We start from the raw sequence: 21,698 nt of genomic DNA, 5'->3' as shown, positions 1-21,698 counted from the left end.
AAGCATTATTTCAAACAGGATTGCACTGGCACAAGGATAGGCAGAGAGAAAAATGGGTCATAATAAAGCAGAGGGTGAAAACCGGCACACACAGATTTTGTTTGGGCTGATTAATTTGTTTTTTAAGGCTGCCAGATGTTTTCTCATAAAAATTCTTCTAGAATTCAAACCTCTAGTCACATCAGGCCTACATTCTCACATGGCAACAATTGGCTGGAGCTGGGTGGTAGCTTACCCCAATTCCCACCACTCCCCCATTCTGGTCTCTGGCCTGGTCTTAAAACTATAGGCTTAAAACTATTAGAGTTTTTGATCTCTGGGAAGGAGAGTATAAAAATAGATCGAAATACATACTAGAATTGAAGGGAAAAATGTATGTGGTATTTCAAACTTCTGGGGAAGCATCGTGTGGAAGAATTGGCCGTGCCATTCCATCCCAAATCAGAGGACAATGTTGACTTGAAGAGTTTAACTAAGGCAGGTGCTTTTTCCTGGGTATCACAGAGCACAGCCATTAAGAGCTATAAAGCTTCTGTGATGCCAGAAGCTCTCCCAGACCTCAAGAAAAGCAGGAGAGAAACCGAGTCCTTTGTTCTTCAGCAAAATAATGTTTACTCACTGATTCTGTTAATTTTGAGAGGAAATATCCTTGCTTTGATAGGGGTTTAGACTGCATAGTCTTTAAGGGAAAGAAAAGTAATTTACCTAGGATGAGATGCTTACTTTTACAGATCAACCAGTAGAGGAACCATACCAGCAACCCTGCTGCCATGCTTGTGGGTGGGAAGATTGTAAATAAAACAGGAACTGGACGTTCTTCCTTTACCATCTCTTAGAAGCTGGGTGCCCATCTCCTCTGCACCTGTGGGACCATGGATGAAACTCAGGGTTGGATGAGACTACCAAACTAAGACTCAGAAGTTTATTTGAAGAAAAGAACCCAGGCCTCTTGGGGGAAGAATTAGGGTTTTCCTGAGGAAGGGAAGGTAGCGTTTCTCCACTTTGAGACTTGAAGAAGAGAATGCAAGAGGGACAATGAACAAACCAAAGTGTTGGAGAACCCAGTTAGAAAGCTATTGGAGAAGCATCTGAAGCACAAGGTCTGGAAGGTCTGGGCTACCAGCTGCCTACCTTTGTGCAACTTGAAGGAGAAGTGAGATTTAACATGTTTGATTCTCTTCACAGTGATTTCTCTCTGGAAATGTCCTAACTCTTTGCTAAAGGAACAAGTGCTGTCTGGTCTTATGAACACTAAAGAGGCATGAGGTAGAAAGGTGTGTTCATCCCATCTTTTCCTGGCTTCCTGTGAAGATGGAGTGTCGCCCTTGGGGGGACTGGTGGTCATTGCAGTATCAGAGGATGATCCAGAGGCAGCTCCTGAAAGCCACATGGCACCAAAGGAATGTTCTGGAGTGAAATGGAGGATCAAATTTTCCACTAAGTCCTGTAACTTAAAGAATGTTGCTCCCAGATAGAAGATGGGGGACATCCAGCAAACTCCTGAGCTATTATTTAATAAATAATGTTGGAATAATTAGTTATTATTTAATTAAATGATGTGGGAATAATTAGATAATAAGACCCTAGGTCACACCAAAACCAAAAATTAATTCCAGATAGATTGAATTGCTCACTGTGAAAAAAATGGTAGCAGGTAGAAAAATGAAACTATCACATATAAGATAAAACATAGGAGGATTTTTTTCCCCTAATAATTTTGGGGTAGTCTCAAAAAGATATGAAACCCGGAAATCATAAAAAGAAAAAAAGTGCCAGATTGGACTACACAGAAATAAACAAAAGATACCCTAAATAATAGCCAGGATATAAAGAACAGACAACCAGGAGAAAATACTTGTAATATATGTAACAGAGGTTAATCTGTTAATCTCCCTAAGTAGAAAAAGAACACCAACAAACTAATAAGAAAAGACAGAAAATCCAATAAAAAAAGATCAAAGGATATGACTAAGGACTTCAGAGAAGAAATAGAAATGGTCAATAGGCATATTTTTTAAAAAACAGCCCTAAGCCTTTATAATATTTAAGGGAATTCACATTAAAATTTCAACATGCTTTTTTCAACTACAGGTGAAAAAAAGTTTATAGAAATATAGAACAAGGTCTGGAAGATTATGCACTAAATTATGAACAGTACTTCATTTGGAAGGAATATAATTGGGGAAGCAAAGCAGAGGTCTTTTAACTTGTTCCCTTACATAAGTGGTGGGATTATGGGTGATTTTTACTTTGGGGTTGTTTTGCTGTATAATTTAATTCCTTGGAAAGCAATGTAAACATAAATTCTCTGTGTTCAGGAGGCTTAGAAAGTTTTTATTTGTTTATTTTAATTTTCAAAATCACAAAAATGTATGAGTTAATTAAACGAAAGAATCAGACCAGTTTTTTAACCTACTCTCAAACCTCAAACCAATTTTTTAATGCACACTGTTTGTCCTTGTACTTAATTCATGGGTATCTTCAAATATACATTTTCCCCAACATACTTCTTTCTAGATACCTCCTTCCCCTGAAATAGAAAAGAAACGGGAAAAAAGAAAAGAAAGAAAAAATAAGGTACTATATGTATGTACGGGTTTAATTGTTTTAATACATTATTATTGCTTTTACTAAACTTTTTGGCCCTGGTAAGGACCCAAGTGACCAAGTTACCTGATAGCCAGACATCACTTTGAGACACAAGTTTCCAGAAATGTCAAAAGAAGATGTTTTGCTATGTGACTTTTGAATAAGCCACTTAAAAAAAACCTGACATATTACAAGTACATACTACACAATTCTAAGAGCCAAAAGAGCATGCTGTGAAGTTGTGTCCCTGTCACCTTTGTCCCTGAGGCCACTACAATTACAAGTTTCTTGTGTATCCTTCCAGAGATATTCTATGCATGTGCAAACACTGGCATAATTTTGTCGTAGCCTACCATACCACTGTTTCGCATCTTGCTTTTTTAATTTTATATCTTGGAAATTGTTGTATATCAGTACACATAGAGCTGTATCATTGTTTTTTTAAGCTGCAAATGATTCCAATGCATGAATTTACTATAATTTATCTCATTAATCCCCTACTGATGGGTTCAGGTTGTTTCCAATATTTTCTTTATCTGTACAAACAATGCTGTAATAAATACCTTTGTATATTTGTGATTTTGCGAATGCGCAAGTATATTCGCAGAAAAAAAATCCCTACAAGTAGAACTGCTGGCTCAAAAGTAAGTGCACTTTAAATTTTGAAAACTCTGCAGCAATTTGTACTTCCTTAAACCATGACTGAGAGTTTGTTTCCCTATACCCTCAAATACATAGTGGCATCAAACTTTTGATCTTTGTCAATCTTATAGGTGAAAAATGGTTTCTGATGTAGTTCTGATTTGTCTTTCATTGCAAGTAAAGTTGAACATTTTTGCATGGGCTAAAGAGCCATTTATAGTTCCTCTTCCATGAATTACCATTCATTATGGTTTTTTTAAGAAATTTATTTATTTTTGGCTGCTCTGGGTCTTCGCTGCTGCGCGCGGGCCCCCTCTAGCTGCAGTGAGTGGGGGCCACTCCTTGCCCCGGTGTGCGGGCTTCTCACTGCAGTGGCCTCTCTAGTGCAGCACTGGCTCTAGGCGCGCGGACTTCAGCAGTTGTGGCTTGCGGTCTCTATAGCACAGGCTCAGCAGTTGTGGCGCACGGGCCTAGTTGCTCCGCTACATGTGGGATCTTTCCAGACCAGGGATCGAACCCGTGTCCCCTGCATTGGCAGGCGGCTTCCCAACCACTGTGCCACCAGGGAAGTCCCACCATTCATTATGTTTAAAATTTTTATTTCATTTCATTTATTTATTTTTAAACTTTCATTCAAGTTATAAAAATAATTTTTGCTATTTAAAGATTCTCTTGTTAGGTAAGAAAAAAATCCAGCTACATGGTATTTATGAAAGATACTTCTAAATCAAAATAATCTAGAATGACTGAAAAGTAAGAGGGATGAATAAAAGATATATCAAACAAATTCATAGGAATAACGATAGTAGGAGTAACAATATTAAAGTCAAACAAACTAAATCCAAAGCAATTTAATATTTCAGATTTATAAAAGGTGCTATATAAGAATATATAATAGTCAAGAATATATAGTATATAATAGTCATGAACCTTTATGAACCTAACAGCAGATCTTCAAAATATAAAACCAAAGCTGTTGGTAAGACACAGAAAAATTGACACATCCACAAATTCATAATATTTGGGGGATACTTGAACATGCGTCTCTCAGATATTAACAAGTCAAGTAGACAAAAATAAGTAAGGCTACAGAAGGTTTAAATAACAAAATTAATAAGTTAATAAACAAAATACATATTTTTCAAAAATACACATGGAATATTCGCAAAAATAAACAAGTACTAGACCATCAAAAATGTTTTAGTAATTCTAAAAAGCAGATCATTAACACTCTGACCACAATGTAATAACATTATAAGTTAATAACAAAAGAATGGTCCCTTTCAAAACAAAAAACAAAACTACAACTATTTACAAGTAAATAAAAACACTTTCCTACATGACTTAGATTAAAAAGAATATCAAAATGAAAATTACAAACTATTGGGAAATGAGTGACAGTGAAAGAAATTGCGTATTTAATCTTATTGGATATGGCCAAAATAGTATGATGTGAAAATGTGTAGCATTAAGTCCATTCATTAGGAAATAAAATTTCACTAAGCAGTCATTAAAAAAAAAAAGTTAAAAATATAATATATCAAGACAATGAACCCAGAAGGGGAAAAAATAATTAATAAAGGTAAAAGCATAAATTGGATTTCCACTTCTGTTAATACCTGACTCAGTCCTCTCTCAAAGGATAACTTGAAAAGCTGAATAAAATATGACCAGCATTTACTTGAAGGAATCAGCATCAGAGAACAAACAAGGTAATAAAGAACTATCAGACAAGAACCAAGAGAAGACAGAACTCCAGAGGTAAGTTAGGCATTAGGTACCATTTTTCTATTAGTAGCATTTCCCATTTTCAGAAAAGGAAGCTGAGAAGTTGAGTGGTTTAGTCTCACAGGGCTGTGTGAAGAATAGCTGGAGTCCGTAATCTCTTATACCCAAACTTTGGGTTGGGACCCAAAAGGATTAAGGACTGGAAATAGACTAGCCTTCTAAAGGACTGCAGTTCAGCTTCAAAGCGTCTCATTCCCTAAAACTGAATTATGGTGATTTTGGATTGTGGGTGCCTTTAGGCAACTGTCAGAAATAAAAGTAAATCTTCCACAGGGAATATGAAATCATCCTAAACTTCAAATTTGTTCCACTAGAAACTTAATGAATACATTTTCTGGCACACAATCAAAAGAAGCAAGGCCCAGGAAGAAACATGGCACTATGCACAAAACCACCAGAAATAATGGACAATAGAAATCGTTCCACATAGATTCCATGTATTGGAGTTATTGGTCATAATCCTTAAAACAACTATGCTTACAAAATTAAAGGGTATAATAAAAAATAACATTGGGCTTCCCTGGTGGAGCAGTGGTTAAGAATCCGCCTGCCAATGCAGGGGACACAGGTTCAAGCCCTGGTCTGAGAAGATCCCACATGCCAGTGGAGCAACTAAGCCCGTGAGCCACAACTACTGAGCCCGTGTGCTGCAACTACCGAAGCCCATGTGCCTAGAGCCCGTGCTCCACAACAAGAGAAGCCCGTGCACCGCAACGAAGAGTAGCCCCCCCCCCTGCCACAACTAGAGAAAGCCTGTGCACAGCAACGAAGACCCAACGCAGCCAAAAAATAAATAAATTTATTTTTTAAAAAATTTAAAAAATAACGTTAAGAATTTTGGCATAAAACTAGAAATATTTTTAAAAGGACATAGATTTGAAAAAAACTAAAGTTGAAAAACTGAGAAATACAATAACAGAAACTTAAAATTCAATGGATAGATTTAACATCAGACACAGCTGAATAGAGAATTAATGAGCTAGAAGAGACAAAATGATAGAACAATACAGAAGAGGGGGTAAGAGACAGGGAGGATACAGTCAGAAAGTCTAACATATATATAATTTGAAGTCCTAGGAGAGAAGAAAAATAAATGGGGTAAAAGGAATGTTTGAATATCCGAAAACTTCCAAAACTAACGAAAGATATTCAGTCACAGAGTCAAGAAACTCTATGACCCCTAAGGGGATAAATAAAAAGAAATCCACACCTAGCTACATCAGCTGTCAGTCTAATTGTTGCCCCTTGAACTTAACATGCCTTTTCTGCCTCTGGCTGCCTGTAAATAACCAATTCTTCAAATGGTCTTAGAAAAAGCTTTATGATCCTACTGGTTCTACCTCTAATGGGTTGAATAAGCTTTGAGCTCGTGTTTATTTTATTTGTGTATGAGTCATGTTTTTAACTTTTTGAAACTTGTACTTTGAATATACATATATGAAACAAAGAATTCATGAAATAATACTTTTCCTTCTTGCAATATTTTCTGTACTATTTTGTTCTTTTCTATCTTATTAAAAGATAATTTTGGTCACATTCACTAAATCTGGTCTCAACCTGCAGTTTGAGAAATCCTGCCTCAGCAGACCAGGGAGTATGTGGGTGGTGGGGAGGGAGAGGGGTAGAACTGCATTTTTAAAAAACCCTAATATTTAATTTGTTTGTTTGGCTTCCTCCCTCCAGGAATCAGATTACCCTGGAGACAGGGTCGGTGTTTTTGCTCTTTGCTTTTTTGCTCAGGGGGATTTTTTGCTCTTTCCTCGCTCAGCCCTCAGACTCCGGGATCAACCCTGGAGGCTATCAGGAAAAGCCAGCGGCCGGTTTAATCTCAACAGCCGGTTCCTGGTCCCTCCGGGAAGTGAGGACAGCTGAGACGCTGGCGCTCTGGGGTGGCGAACCGGCCTCCCCGTCTTGGAAGGCTCCCGGGCTGCCGAGAACTTTGCCGCCCTCCTGCCGGGAATTGAGACCAAGCGAGCTTCAAGTTCTCCTCGAGAGTTCGCGGAAGTGCGAGGTGGGGGAGTCGCGGAAGAGGCGGCCATCGTCAGCGCTCTGTGGGTCTCCTCTAAGTCCCCCGTGCATCTTCTGGCTTGGCGTTGTCCGGCCCCTCCCCGAGCCAGGAGGCTTACAGTTGGAAAGGGTGACTTCTGCGAGTCCCTTAGGTCCTATTTGGAGGGACTGAAGACCGCGAGGAAAAGTGAGCAGTAAGGGGCCTGGTCAGCCTTCGTCCAGCCCGCCCTGGGCTACCGGTACCCTTGAACCCGCCCCTACTGTTTTGTCTCTGGGCAAGTTCCAGGCGCTCTGCACTCGCGATCCAAAGGCGTGGCGGCGCGAGCCATGAATCGTATGGGTGCGCTGGGCTGCGCAAGGCTGCGGTGGGCGCTGCTGGGGACGCGGGTGGCTCTCCCTGCCCTCGGCTCCCACGGGGCCAGAGCCAAGGCCGCAATCCCCAGCGCCCTCCCTGCGGCCCAGGCAGCCGAGGCTCCCGGAACCGGGCCTGGCGATCGGAGGCTGCGGAGCCTGGAGGAGCTTTCAGGGCCAGGGCGGCTGCGTCTCTTATTCCAGCTGTTGGTGCAAGGCTACGTTCTGCACTTGCACCAGCTCCAGGTAACCGAGCGGGGGGCCTCGCGACCAAGGGATGTGGTGCGCATCCGGACAGAGAAGTTGGGGATGGGGAGACGTTGGACAAAAAGTGAAGGACACGTTTAGCTCGGGACCGAGTGGGGCTGTGGTCATACACTGGAAATCTGTAGGGGCTATGAACTGAAATGAACAGGTCAAGGGGTGGTATGAAGCAGGAGGGCACTGGGCTAGAGGTGATTTGGGAGGCTAGGTTTAAAGTGGACAGAGGTTGAGATTCAGTCTCATCTCCTTGACTCCTCTTTTCACACTGGGTACTCCACCCATTCTAGACTTCTTCCAATTCCTTAAGCCTAGAAAGTCCTTCCCCCGCCTTAGGGTCTAGGAGGTTCCCTCTGCGTGAACTGTTGTCTTCACCCTTCTACTTAAACACTTGTTTTTGTCTCTGTGATTTCCCTGGGCTGGGTTAGACACCTGTTAATGTGCTCTTGTAAAGCACCATCTTCTTTCTCTGTCACTTCCTCTGTGTTATATGTTTTTTAAAATTTATTTATTTTTAATTTATTTATTTTTGGCTGCATTGGGTCTTCGTTGCTGTACGCAGGCTTTCTCTAGTTGTGGCGAGTGGGGGCTTCTCATTGCAGTGGCTTCTCTTGTTGCGGAGCATGGGCTCTAGAGCGCAGGCTCCGTAGTTGTGGCGCACGGGCTTAGTTGCTCCGCGGCACGTGGGATCTTACCGAACCAGGGCTCGAACCCCTGTCCCCTGCATTGGCAGGCAGATTCTCAACCACTGCGCCACCAGGGAAGTCCCTGTGTTATATGTTTATAAGAAATATAAACATTTCTTTAATATTGCCCTCCTGTAAGAATGTAAGCCCTGTGAAAGCAGGGATCCTCCTGTTTGGCCTGTATCTCCAAGCCTGGCACTTGTAGATGCTCAAATATTTGTTGAATCAATGAAAAGTCCATATTTTAATTGTATCCTCAGGCCACATCATTTAAAAATGAAGTGATTGATGATATGATCTAACACAACTATCAAATGCTTTCTTAATAAAATTAATATTTCAAACATTAAAAAAAATAAAGTGGACAGAGGTTGGGAGAGAAGGGAGCTGTCTTGGTAATAGAATAGCACATGCAAGTGTATAAGCTGCCAGATGTTATAGAACCACTATTTATCTGTGGTGATATCTATGGTGATATCAGTTACCACAGACTTCTTCCAGAGGAAATGGCTTCTGGAGGATTACAGAGGTTTTGCGATTTGCAGGGTAAATTTCCCCTTAATGGAGAAAAAGATGTCATTGCTCAGAGAGTGAAAGCAAAATCATAGACATTAAGGAAAAGGTACATTTTTGTTATTAAGAAATCAATGTCCAGTAAGAAGGTTTTATCCAGTGGAACACTGATATGAGGCAGGGATGGATGGATCGCCCACTGTCAATGGACAGAGACTGGAAAATCCAATGTTGGTTAAGTTGGAGAGGTTTTAGGAAGTGAACTGAAGAGATTCATGTGGGATTTGTCTTTCTGATTACTATTAACAAATATTAACGCACCACTCTGCCCCAGGCATTTTTCCAAGAGCTGAGCTTCGGTGAGATGTGGCCAATACCCACATGGGGGTTAAATGCTCCTTTGGGGAAGAGGGGGAACAAGGGAGTAAACAAATCAGCAAACAGCTAATTTCAGAAAGAAAGCTTGAGTGCCCTGGGAGGAGAAGCCAGTCCAGGGCTGGGGGAGGAGTGGGACCTTTGATTCGAGTGTGCCATCCAGGCACATGTGTGGTTGTCAGTGATTGACAGGAGTAGACAGGCCTTGGGCTGGGCTGATGAACAGACTGGTCACCAGGTGGCTGTGCTGGGCAGTAGTAAAAAATGAGGAGGAGCTGTGGGGACTTGGGATACGACAGGCCTTTGAGGAGGATATTGAAGACCAGACTAAGGGCCCTGGTTCTTCTGAGGAGCCATGGTGAGCTATTGAGCAGGCATGGGGTGAAGATGGCCTCCAAGGGACACTGTCCAGGTTATGGTGTGTACAGTAGGATGGATTGGACATGAGAGGCAGAGAGGGCCTCGGGTGACAAAGGGTATGGCATTATCTGAGCCACCCCCCAGGGAAAGTTGGACTGGGAGTTAATGATGAGGGAGAAAATGACTGTGAGGGTTTGAAGGTCCAGACTGAACACAGTTTCTCTGCACCTGCCTGGGCTGCTGCCATCTCCCCTGGGGTCTTCTCTGTTGGGTTCATGTTTCTGAGGCATGGTGGACAGGTCACAAGGCACTTGGAGATGGTTAAAAAAAATTATTCCCTGTGTGCTCAGCTCCAAGAAACCAAGTAAACCAAGAAACCAGAGTCCTGAAAGCTTCCCCTGCTTGATTTAACCTCTAGAAATGTGAGCAGCCCAGTGAATGCCCCAAGGGTGGGGACTAAGGATTTCTCACCATTTTTCAGGGAAAGTTTATTGGGAAGTTTTGCTCAGGACTATCTCTGCAGCAGTAACTACCAAGAAATTCTCGACTGCCCTAGGAAGTGGAGGAGGAAGCAGGAGAAAGCCAGGAGTGTGTGACCATTTATTTATTTTTCATTAAAAAAAAATTTTTTATTTATTTATTTATTTGGCTGTGCCGGGTCTTAGCTGCAGCACACAGGATCACGGGATCTTCGTTGGGATCTTCATTGCGGCATACGGGATCTTTTTAGTTGTGGCCATGTGGGCTCTTTTAGTTGTGGCACGTGGGATCTAGTTCCCTGACCAGGGGTGGAACCCGGGCCCCCTGCATTGTGAGCACGGAGTCCTAACCATTGGACTACCAGGGAAGTCCCTGTTTGGCCTTTTATTTTATTTTATTTTTTGAAATCAATTTATTTTTGGCTGCATTGGGTCTTCGTTGCTGCTCTCGGGCTTTCTCTAGTTGTGGCAAGCGGGGGCTACTCTTCGTTGTGGTGCGTGGGCTTCTCATTGCGGTGGCTTCTCTTGTTGCAGAGCACGGGCTCTAGGCCTGTGGGCTTCAGTAGTTGTAGCACGTGGGCTTAGTAGTTGTGGCACATGGGCTTAGTTGCTCTGCGGCACGTGGGATCTTCCCGAACCAGGGCTCGAACCCGTGTCTCCTGCACTGGCAGGCGGATTTTTAACCACTTCGCCTCCAGGGAAGTCCCCCTGTGTGGACTTTTAAAGGAGAGGCCGGACTAGAATTTTGCAGAGCCTCCTGGCTCCGGCCTTTGTATCCCAAAGATCTGGAATCACATGAACCTGGGCTACTCCATGGGAAATATATTAGCCCTTCCCACTACATGTGGCTGGTGTGAGTTAGTAAACAGCGGAGTGCTGCACATCTATAAAAGCCAGTTAATACCCCTATTGAGAAAGAGGATGCTTCCAGTGACCCACTTTGTATCAGTTCAAATCCATTTTGTTGCCACTCTCACCGGCTTAAACTATAAAGCAGCTTTATTGGTTCCTATAATGGAAAAGTCTAATAGTTGTGTGCCCTTCAGGTATAGTTTGCTCTAGTGATTCACGAGACCATCAAAGCCACAGTTCTGTTCTGCAGTTCTCTTGGTTCTGCTGTCTCACAGAACTTAGTTGACTGGGCTGGGTTAATTGCCCATTCCTGAACCCATCATAGTGGCCATAGGTGTACTCTAGCTTAGACTCATGCAGGCTTACTCCTAAAGCTGGGGTTGGGGGCCCTGCCACCTAAACAGGCGGCTGCCGCACAAGGAGGAGAACAGGAATTGATATAAGGGCAGCTGACCATAATGTCTCCTGCACCCTCAGTTGTCAAAAACTGCATATCACACATAAAATTAATAAAATCAGCTTAGGGAAGCATTGTAGGACTTTAAGGGGTTGGAGTGGGAATTGGGACATGTGAAAGCCTTGCTAGTCCATAAATACCCGTTCCTTTCTCTTTTCTAACTAAAATAATGACAAGAGTGCTGAAAAAGTGAAATGTGAACATATGTTAAATTTATATGTAAATTTATGTGACAAAGTGATATCTTTCAAAGATGTTGACCCTGAGAATGATGAGATCAGCTGTCTATTCTGTAGCTCTCATTGTGGACTACCTGGGTTGGTGACCCCTCCTGTGTCTCCCTAATGCTTCCTGTACATATTTGTCATTTCATGTATCATGTTTCTTTTTTTTTGTTTTATTTATATATTTATTTTTATTTATGGCTGTGTTGGGTCTTCGTTTCTGTGCGAGGGCCTTCTCTTGTTGCGGCAAGTGGGGGCCACTCTTCACCGCGGTGCGCGGGCCTCTCACTATCGCGACCTCTCTTGTTGCGGAGCACAGGCTCCAGACGCGCAGGCTCAGCAACTGTGGCTCACGGGCCTAGTCGCTCCGCGGCATGTGGGATCTTCCCAGACCAGGGCTCGAACCCGTGTCCCCTGCATTGGCAGGCAGATTCTCAACCACTGTGCCACCAGGGAAGCCCCTCTTTTTTTTATATATAGTTACAAAATTTTTTTTTCTTGTGATGAGAACTTTTAAGATTTACTCTTTTAGTAACTTCCAAATATACAATACAGTGTTGTTATAGTCACCATGCTGTGCATTACATCCCAGGATGTAATCTTGTAACGCCCACTTATTTATTTTATAACTGGAAGTTTGTACTTTTTGACCACCTTCATGCATTTTGCCCTCCTTCCATGCCCATCTCTGGCAACCACCAATCGGTTCTCCGTATGTATGAGTTTTGTTTTGGTTTGTTTAATTTTTAGATTCCACATACACATGAGATCATTCAGTATTTGTTTTTCTCTGTCTGACTTATTTCACTTAGCATAATTTCCTCAGGGTCCATCCATGTTGTTGTAAATGGCAGGATTTCCTTCTTTTTTATAGCTGAATAATATTTCTGGATGTGTGTGTGCGCGCATCGCATTTTCTTTATACGTTCATCCATTGATGGACGCTTAGGTTGCTTCCATGCTTCCATGCCTTGGCTATTGTAAATACTGCTGCAGTGAACATGAGGGTCCATTTATCTTTTTGAGTTTAGTGTTTTCATTTTCTTTGGATAAATACTCAGAAGTGGGACTGTGAGATCATATGGTAGTTCTATTTTTAATTTTTTGAGAAACCGCCATACTGTTTTCCATTGTAGCTGCACCAGTTTACATTCCCACCAACACTGCACGAGGGTTCCCTTTTCTCTACATCCTTGCCAACTCTTATTTTTTTGTCTTTTAGCCATTCTATCGTGCAAGGTGATATCTCATTGTAGTTTTGATTTGCACTTCCCTGGTGACTAGTGATGTTGAGTACCTTTTCATTTACCTGTTGGTCATCTGTATGTCTTCTCTGGAAAAATGTCAAATCAGATCCTCTGCCCGTATTTTAATTGGATTTTGTTTGTTTTGCTATTGAGTTATATGAGTTCTTCATATATTTTGGATATTAACCCTTATCAGATATATGATTTACAAATATTTACTCCCATTTAGTAGGTTGTCTTTTCATTTTGTTGATGGTCTCCTTTGCTGTGCAGAAGCTATTTAGTTTAATGTAGTCCTGCTTGTTTATTTTTGCTTTTGTTACCTTTGCTTTTGGTGTCAAATTCAAAAAATCATCATCAAGACTGATGTCAAGGAGTTTACCACCTATATTTTCTTCTGGGGTTTTTATGGTTTCAGATCTTAAGTTCAAGTCTTTCATCCATTTTGAGTTAATTTTTGTGTATGGTGTAAGATAGTAATCCTATTTCATTCTTTTGCATGTGGCTATCCAGTTTTCCCAATACCATTTATTGAAGAGGCTGTCCTTTCTCCATTATATATTCTTTGCTCCCTTGTCATAAATTAATTTACCATATATGTGTGGGTTTATTTCTGATCTTTCTATTTCTTTCTATTCTGATCTATATGTGTGTGTTTATGCCAATACCATACTGTTTTGATTACTATAGCTTTGTAATGTAGATTGAAATCAGGAAACATGATGCCTCCAGCTTTGTTCTCCTTTCTCAAGATTGCTTTGGCTATTCGGGGTCATTTGCAGTTCCATACAAATTTTAGGATTGTTTATTTATTTCTGTGAAAAATGCCATTGGAATTTTAGTAGGAATTGCATTGAATCTGTAGATTGCTTTGGGTAGTATGGACATTTTAACAATAGTAATTCTTCCCATCCATGAACATGGAGTATCTTCCCATTTATTTGTGTCTTCTTTAATTTCTTTCTTCAATGTCATAGTTTTCAGTGTACAGGTCTTTTATCTCTTTGGTTAAATTTATTCCTGGGCATTTTATTCTTTTTGATACAGTCGTAAATGGGAGTGTTTTCTTAATTTCTCTTTCTGATAGTTTGTTATTAGTGAATAGAAATAAACCGATTTTTGTATTTTGATTTTGTATCCTGCAAGTTTACTGAATTCATTTATTAGTTCTAACAGTTGTTTTGGTGGAGTCTTTAGGGTTTTTGATATATAGTATCATGTCATCTGCAAATAGTGATAGTTTTACCTCTTCTTTTCTGATTTGGATGCTTTTTTTTTTTTTCCTGACCTAATTGCTCTGTCTAGGACTACCAATACTATGTTGAATAAAAATGGCAAGAGTGGCCATCCTTGTCTTTTTCCTGATCTTACAGGAAAAGCCTTCAGCTTTTCAACATTGACTATGATGTTAGCTATGGGTTTGTCATATATGGCCTTTATTATGTTAAGGTTCATTCTCTCTATACCCAGTTTTTGGGGTGTTTTTAAACATATTTATTTATGGCTGCATTGGGTCTTTGTTGCTGCAAGTGGGCTTTCTCTAGTTGCAGTGAGCAGGGGCTACTCTTTGTTGCAGTGTGTGGGCTTCTCATTGTGGTGGCTTCTCTTGTTGCGGAGCACGGGCTCTAGGCACGCGGGCTTCAGTAGTTGTGGCTCGTGGGCTCTAGAGCGCAGGCTCAGTAGTTGTGGCACACGGGCTTAGTTGCTCCACGGCATGTGGGACCTTCCCGGACCAGGGCTCGAACCCATGACCCCTGCATTAACAGGTGGATTCTTAACCACTGCACCACCAGGGAAGCCCCTATACCCAGTTTTATGAGAGTTTTTGTCATAAATGGATGTGGAATTTTGTCAAATGCTTTTTCTGGATCTATTGATATGATCTTATGATTTTTATCCTTCATTTTGCTAATATGTTGTATTACATTGATTGATTTGCAGTTGTTGAACCATCCTTTCATCCCTGGAATGAATTCCTCTTGATCATGATGAATGGTTTTTTTGTTTGTTTGTTTGTTTGTGGTTTTTTATGTATTGTTGAATTTGGTTTGCTAATATTTTATTGAAGATTTTTTTCATTTATGTTCATCAGGGATATTGGCCTGTATTTTCTTTTCTTGTACTGTCCTTGTCTGGTTTTAGTATTAGGGAAATTCCAGCCTCATAAAATGGGTTTGGAATTGTCCCCTCCCCTTCTTTTTCTTTTTTTCTTTTTGGAAGAGTTTGAGAAAGTTTAGTATTAATTCTTCTTTAATATATTTGGTAGAATTCACCAGTGAAGCCGTCTGGTCTTTGACTTTTGTTTGTTGGGAGGTTTGATTTTTTTTTTGTTGGTGACTGATTCAGTCTTTATACTAATAATTGATCTGTTCAGATTTTCTGTTTCTTCATGCTTCAGTCTTGGTACAATGTATGTTTCTAGGAATTTATCCATTTCTTGTAGGTTGTTCAATTTGTTGGCATATAATTGTTCACAATAGTCTCTTGTGATCCTTTGTGTTTCTGTGGTATCAGTTGTAATGTCTCCTCTTTCATTTCTGATTTTATTTATCTGAGTCCTCTTTTTTTCTTGGTGAGTCTAGCTAAAGGTTTGTTTATTTTGTTTAGCTTTTTAAAAAGCCATCTCTTAGTTTCAGTGATCTTTTCTATTGTCTTTTTAGTCTCTAATTTATTTCTGCTCAGATCTTTGTTATTTCCTTCCTTCTACTAACTTTTTAAAATTAATTTTTATTGGAATATATTTGTTTTACAATGCTATGTTAGTTTCTGCTGTACAGCAAAGTGAATCAGCTATACATATACATATATCCCCTCTTTTTTGGATTTCCTTCCCATTTAGGTCACCACAGAGCACTGAGCAGAGTTCCCTGTGCTAAACAGTATGTTCTCATTAGTTATCTGTTTTATACATAGTATCAATAGTGTATATTTGTCAATCCCAATCTCCCAATTCATCCCCCAGCCCTTTCTCCCTTGGTATCCATACTTTTGTTCTCTACGTCTGTGTCCCTCTTTCTGCTTTGCAAATAAAATTATCTATACTATTTTTCTAGAGTCCACATATATGCATTAATATACGATATTTGTTTTTCTCTTTCTGACTTACTCCACTCTGTATGAGAGACTCTAGGTCCATCCACGTCTCTGCAAATGACCCAATTTCATTCCTTTTTCTGGCTGAGTAACATTCCATTGTATATATGTACCATATCTTCTTTATCCATTCCTCTGTTGATGGGCATTTAGGTTGCTTCCATGTCCTGGCTATTGTAAATAGTGCTGCAATGAACATTGGGGTGCATGTGTCTTTTTGAATTATGGTTTTCTCAGGGTATATGCCCAGTAGTAGGATTGCTGGGTCATATGGTAATTCTATTTTTAGTTTTTTAAGGAACCTCCATACTGTTCTCCATAGTGGCTGTATGAATTTACATTCCCACCAACAGTGTAAGAGGGTTCCCTTTTCTCCACACACTCTCCAGCATTTGTTGTTTGTAGATTTTTTGATGACGGCCATTCTGACCAGTGTGAAGCGATACCTCATTGTAGTTTTGATTTGCATTTCTCTAATAATTAGTGATGTTGAGCATCTTTTCATGTGTTTGTTGCCCATCTGTATGTTTTCTTTGGAGAAATGTCTATTTAGGTCTTCCAGCCATTTTTTGATTGGGGTGTTTTTTTTTTTTGATATTGAGCTGCATGAGCTGCGTGTGTATTTTGGAGATTAAGCCTTTGTCAGTTGCTTCATTTGCAAATATTTTCTCCCATTCTGAGGGTTGTCTTTTTGTCTTGTTTATGGTTCCTTCTACTAACTTTGAGGTTAATTTGTCCTCCTTTTTCTAGTTCCTTGAGGTGTAAAGTTAGGTTATTCGAGATCTTTCTCTCTCTCTCTTTCTTATTTTTTTTAATCTTTCTTGTTTCTTAATGTAGGCATTTATTGCTGTGAACTTCCTTCTTGGAACTACTTTTGCTGCTTCCCATAAGTTTTGGCTTTTGCCATTCTTTGCATCCTTTCCCTGAAGCCTCCATTCCCACCCTCCACTGGACATCAGCATCAAAGGCCAGATGATCCGTGACCTTCTGAACCTGGTGGGCTTTTTCTGCCCAGCGCAGAGGATATCTTTTCCAGCTCCAGCAGCTCCAGTAGCTCCAGCAGCTCCACCACCAGGTCAGCCTCCTTGCTTGTCTGCAGTTCGGCTGGCAGCATGAGCAGCCCCATAGAGACTCTGGGAAGGGATGGTGTCTGCATGTTCCCTCCTGCTTGATCTCCCTTACTGCTTGATCTGCCCTGACAGTCTATCCATGCACAATGCCATGTCAGTGCCCCTAAAAGCATGTTTGATTAATTGCTCCCCTGCTCAGGAATCCCTACAGGTCCTGAGGAATCAGCTTTAAATTTCTCAAGCAGACGTTTGAGGCCCCAGCCTCCTTTTTCCAGGCACCCCTCACTTTAAGTTTTGCTATGTTGTGTTTTCCATTTTCATTCATCTTTAGTTTTTTTTTTTAATTTCTCTTTTGATTTCTTCTTTGACCTAGTGGTTGTTCAGTAGCATGTTGTTTAATCTCCACATATCTGTGAATTTTCCAGATTTCTTCTTGCAGTTGATTTCTTTTTTAAAATTAATTAATTAATTAAATTATTTCTGGCTGCATTGGGTCTTTGTTGCTGCGCATGGGCTTTCTCTGGTTGCAACAAGTGGGGGCTACTCTTCGTTGCAGTGCACAGGCTTCTCATTATGGTGGCTTCTCTTGTTGCAGAGCATGGGCTCTAGGCGCACGGGCTTCAGTAGTTGTGGCACACGGGCTCAGTAGTTGTGGCTCGTGGGCTCTAGAGTGCAGGCTCAGCAGTTGTGGCACACGGGCTTAGTTGCTCCATGGCATGTGGGATCTTCCCAGACCAGGGCTCAAACCTGTATCCCCTGCATTGGCAGGTGGATTCTTAACCACTGCGCCACCAGGGAAGTCCTTGCAGTTGATTTCTAGTTTCGTACAATTGTGTGGGAAAAGATGCCTGATTGGATTTCAGTCTTCTTAAATTTATTAAGTTTTGTTTTGTGGCCTAACATTTGATGTATCCTGGAGAATGTTCCATGCGTGCTTGAAAAGAATGTATTCTGTTGCTTTTGGGTAGAATATTCTGTATATGTCGGTTAGGTTCATCTGGTTTAATGTGTCATTTAAGGCCAATGTTTCTGTATTGATTTTCTGTGTGGATGATGAAGTGGGGTATTAAAGTCTCCTACTATTATTATATTGTTATCTATTTCTCCCTTTAAGTCTGTCACATATTTAAGGGCACACGTTTCTTACCATTGCCTGTTTATGTAGCTTAGAGATTGGGCTGTGAACCTCTGAGGGCCTATGTCTTTCCCAGCTCTGTGTCCCCCAGCATCAGGCACAGTTCTGGATACAGGGGAGGTTTTTGACAACGTTTGATGAATGAATACATTTCATGTACCAGTCAAAGGGCTATGAGTGATACTGAGCAGTAGCTACATCTAGTGGTAAACTTCTTTGTGAGATTCTTCTCAGCTCCCTGATCTGAGTTGTTTGACATAAGATAGAGTGAAAAAGGGACAGTGAGGGAGGTGGGCAGATTGCTCAAGCTGGCCCATCAGGTCTTAGCTTTCTAGGTTCAGAAACTAAATTTTGTCAGTTCATTCAGCATGGGTAGACTATTGGGGACTGACCCATATTGGTCAAACACACAGAAACAAATTGTGGATTGGAGTATTTATTTACAAAAGTTAGCCCTCCCAGGGATCTTATACCCCATCACATAGAAGCCCTCTATTCTAGTTATTCCTACCTAACAAACTATCCCAAAACACAGTGGCTTAAAACAACATTTTGTTATACTCATGATTTTGTGAGTCAGGAATTTGGGCAGTACACATCAAAAATGGCTTATCTCTGCTTCACAGTGGAGTGGGGCTTTAGTTTGAATGGCTGAAGATGGCTGGGATGGCTCAAGTGGGGCCATATGTTTGGGCCTCAGGTCTGGTTTTTGGCTGGCTTCCTTAGCTTTTCTCCATGTCACATCTGCTGGGGCTGGAATTTCCAAAATGGCTTCTTCAATTGCATGTTGGATGCCTGGGCTGGTTTGGCCAGAATGGCTATTTCTTTCCCCACACGACTAACCTGGGCTTCCTCGCAGCATGGGGGTCTCTGCATAGTCAGACTTCTTACAGGGTGCTGGTTTCCCCCAGAATGAATATTCCAAGAGACAGAAAGTGGAAGTTGCCAGTTTCTTAAAGCCTGGTTCTGGAAACTGGCATAGCATCATTCCTGCTGTATTCTACACATCAAAGCAGTTACAGAGCCCACCCAGATTCTAGAGAAGAAGATGTAGACCTGAACTATTAATGGGAGAGATGTCAAAAAATATGTGGCCCTCTTTAATACACCTAACCTCTTCCTAGAATCCACGTACCTAGGGAGAGAAATTAGTAACTACATTAGCGGACTGCTTGGTGTGCAGGGACCCCAGAACTAAAGCAGTAGAATTGTATGGAAAAAAATTTCATCTAGGCCTTGGAGAAACCTGGTTGAATGTGCTTCTCTGGTTCCTGTCCATTAGATTAAGTATCTCTCTCTCTTCAGAGATAAATGCTGCCTATTTTTGCCCTTTGGCTCCTACTTCTGGGTTTTGTAATGGCCACTCCCATCCTGTTAACACATTCTTTCTTCAGTTTGGCTAATACCATTGATTAGCTGGATTTTCTTTCCCAGTACTCATGTTACCATCAAGCCTTCCAGAGATTATCCTCCAGTTACCTTGACTTGGCTTGAGTGTTTTACAGTCTCATCTGGCAGATGTTTACAGATTGTCCTTGAGACTCTGGTGGAATATAATGTAGCTCTTTAAAGCCTCAGGGGTGGGAAATTTGAAACTAGGTATTAAGGTATAAAGTGTGAGTCATACCGACTTAGCAAATGCACTGCCAGAATTTTTATCTTACGGATAAAATTTGTGGTCAAAGAAATATTACACACTTTTCAAGATAGCAATATTTCTGATTGGGAAATGTTAGAATGACTTACATATCCCGGTAGGGAACTAATTAAATAAATTACAGTACATTCATACAATGGAATTTTATGCAACCATTAAAAATAAAAGGGGCAGATCTATGTGTATTAATATGAATTGCTTGGTAAGAGATGGGAAGAAAGTAAGGTGCAAAACTATATAATATGCCATCATTTGTGGATAAAAAGTGTGAGGGGTATATTCATATATATATATATTTGTATGTGCATAAAATATCCCTGGGAGGACACACAAGAAATTGGTAATGATGGTTGCCTCTCTGTAGGGGTCTTGGAGTCTGGAGATGAGAGTTAGGAGGAAGACTTACTTTTTTTAAAAAATACATTTATTTATTTATTTTTGGCTGCTTTGGGTCTTCATTGCTGCACGAGGGCTTTCTCTAGTTGTGGTGAGCGGGCTCTACTCTTCGTTGCGGTGCGCAGGCTTCTCATTGCGGTAGCTTCTCTTGTTGCAGAGCACGGGCTCTAGCCACGTGGGCTTCAGCAGTTGTGACACGCGGTCTCAGTAGTTGTGGCTTGCAGGCTCTAGAGCGCAGGCTCAGTAGTTGTGGCACATGGACTTAGTTGCTCTGCGGCATGTGGGGTCTTCCTGGACCAGAGCTCGAACCCGTGTCCCCTGCATTGGCAGGTGGATTCTTAACCACTGCGCCACCAGGGAAGACCCAAGACTTACTTTATATTGCAAGACTGCTACGGACCTCCACCAGAGTTTCCTCTGGCTTCATCCTGCCCAGGCATAGTTCACCATCTTTTGGGTCTTTTTGTACCCTTTGCATTTTAACAGTGTACATATATATTGCCTTTTACAATTTAAAAAACAACAACAAAAGAATGGAGAGCAAGAGATAAAGCATGGCTGACCTAGTGCTTCCTGGTACAGCATAATATTTTGAGATCTTCTGATGGCCTTTCCTCTTGTACCCCTGTTTGGCTCTGGGTCCTTACTTTTGATGTCCACTTCTGCGTCTGCATCCTCTTTTTAGCTGTGCGTCCATTGCTGGTCATCTTCTCCTTGTTCTTGAATACTCTCATTGTTCCACTCCAGACCATCCCAGCTTGCAAGCAAAGGTGCACAGCTTACTGAGGTTTGCCTCTGGGTGTGTGAGGGGTGCGGGTTGGGGGCGCTGCTTCTGTTTTCCTAACAGCCTCTCTGAGGGCGTCCCAGGCAAGGCCTTTTCTTGGATTACCCTTAGATCTGCCTCTACTTTCAGCCCATTGTTTCTCTCTGGTACAAAATCAGAGGAAAATTCTTACTGTCCACCTATCTGGTACATATCTTTGTAACTTTATGACAGTGCTTCTGTCTTGCATAAAAGCAGACATTTTTATAAATATTGAAGTAATGGCTGCACACATGCACAAAAAAATTTTTTTTGCGACTTTGTTTGTAAAACCAAAAATTCAGAAATATGTTAAATGCCCATCAGCAGGATAAATAGATTGTGACATATTCATACAATGGAACACTATGCCATAGTCATAATGAACGCACAAACTTTTTATATCTCAATATAGAACTTGGCAGGGGGAGGGATAAATTAGAAGTTTGGGATTAAGAGATATACACTATTATATATAAAATAGGTAAACAGCAGGGACCTACTGTATAGCACAGGGAACTATATTCAATATCTTGTAATAACCTATATGAGAAAAGAATCTGAGTTATTATATATAACTGAATCACTTTGCTGTACACCAGAAACTAACAGAACAGTGTAAATCAACTGTACTTCAATAAAAAAATTAGAACTCAGAACCAAAGTTGAGTATAGAATGATATGTACTGTAGAATACTATTTCTATAAATTAAC

At 40.9% G+C, this 21,698-nt stretch overlaps 1 protein-coding gene across 1 annotated transcript in view; it reads left to right on the top strand.

Annotated features, from left to right (window-relative positions):
• Window positions 1-6,730: 6,730 nt before the first annotated feature.
• The window catches only part of CYP27A1 (cytochrome P450 family 27 subfamily A member 1), a 45,992-nt gene continuing 31,024 nt past the window's right edge, over window positions 6,731-21,698 (top strand). Inside the window, exon 1 of the mRNA XM_082396579.1 lies at window positions 6,731-7,623. Within this exon, the coding sequence (XP_082252705.1) occupies window positions 7,354-7,623 (270 nt within the window). The 5' untranslated portion in view covers window positions 6,731-7,353. The remainder of the gene's footprint in view (window positions 7,624-21,698) is intronic.

Source organism: Balaenoptera borealis, assembly GCF_965194805.1.
Source record: "Balaenoptera borealis genome assembly, chromosome: 6".
NCBI classification, from domain to species: Eukaryota; Metazoa; Chordata; class Mammalia; order Artiodactyla; family Balaenopteridae; genus Balaenoptera; species Balaenoptera borealis.
Note: the sequence above shows the minus strand (reverse complement) of the source record. Positions and strands in the feature narration are given on the sequence as shown.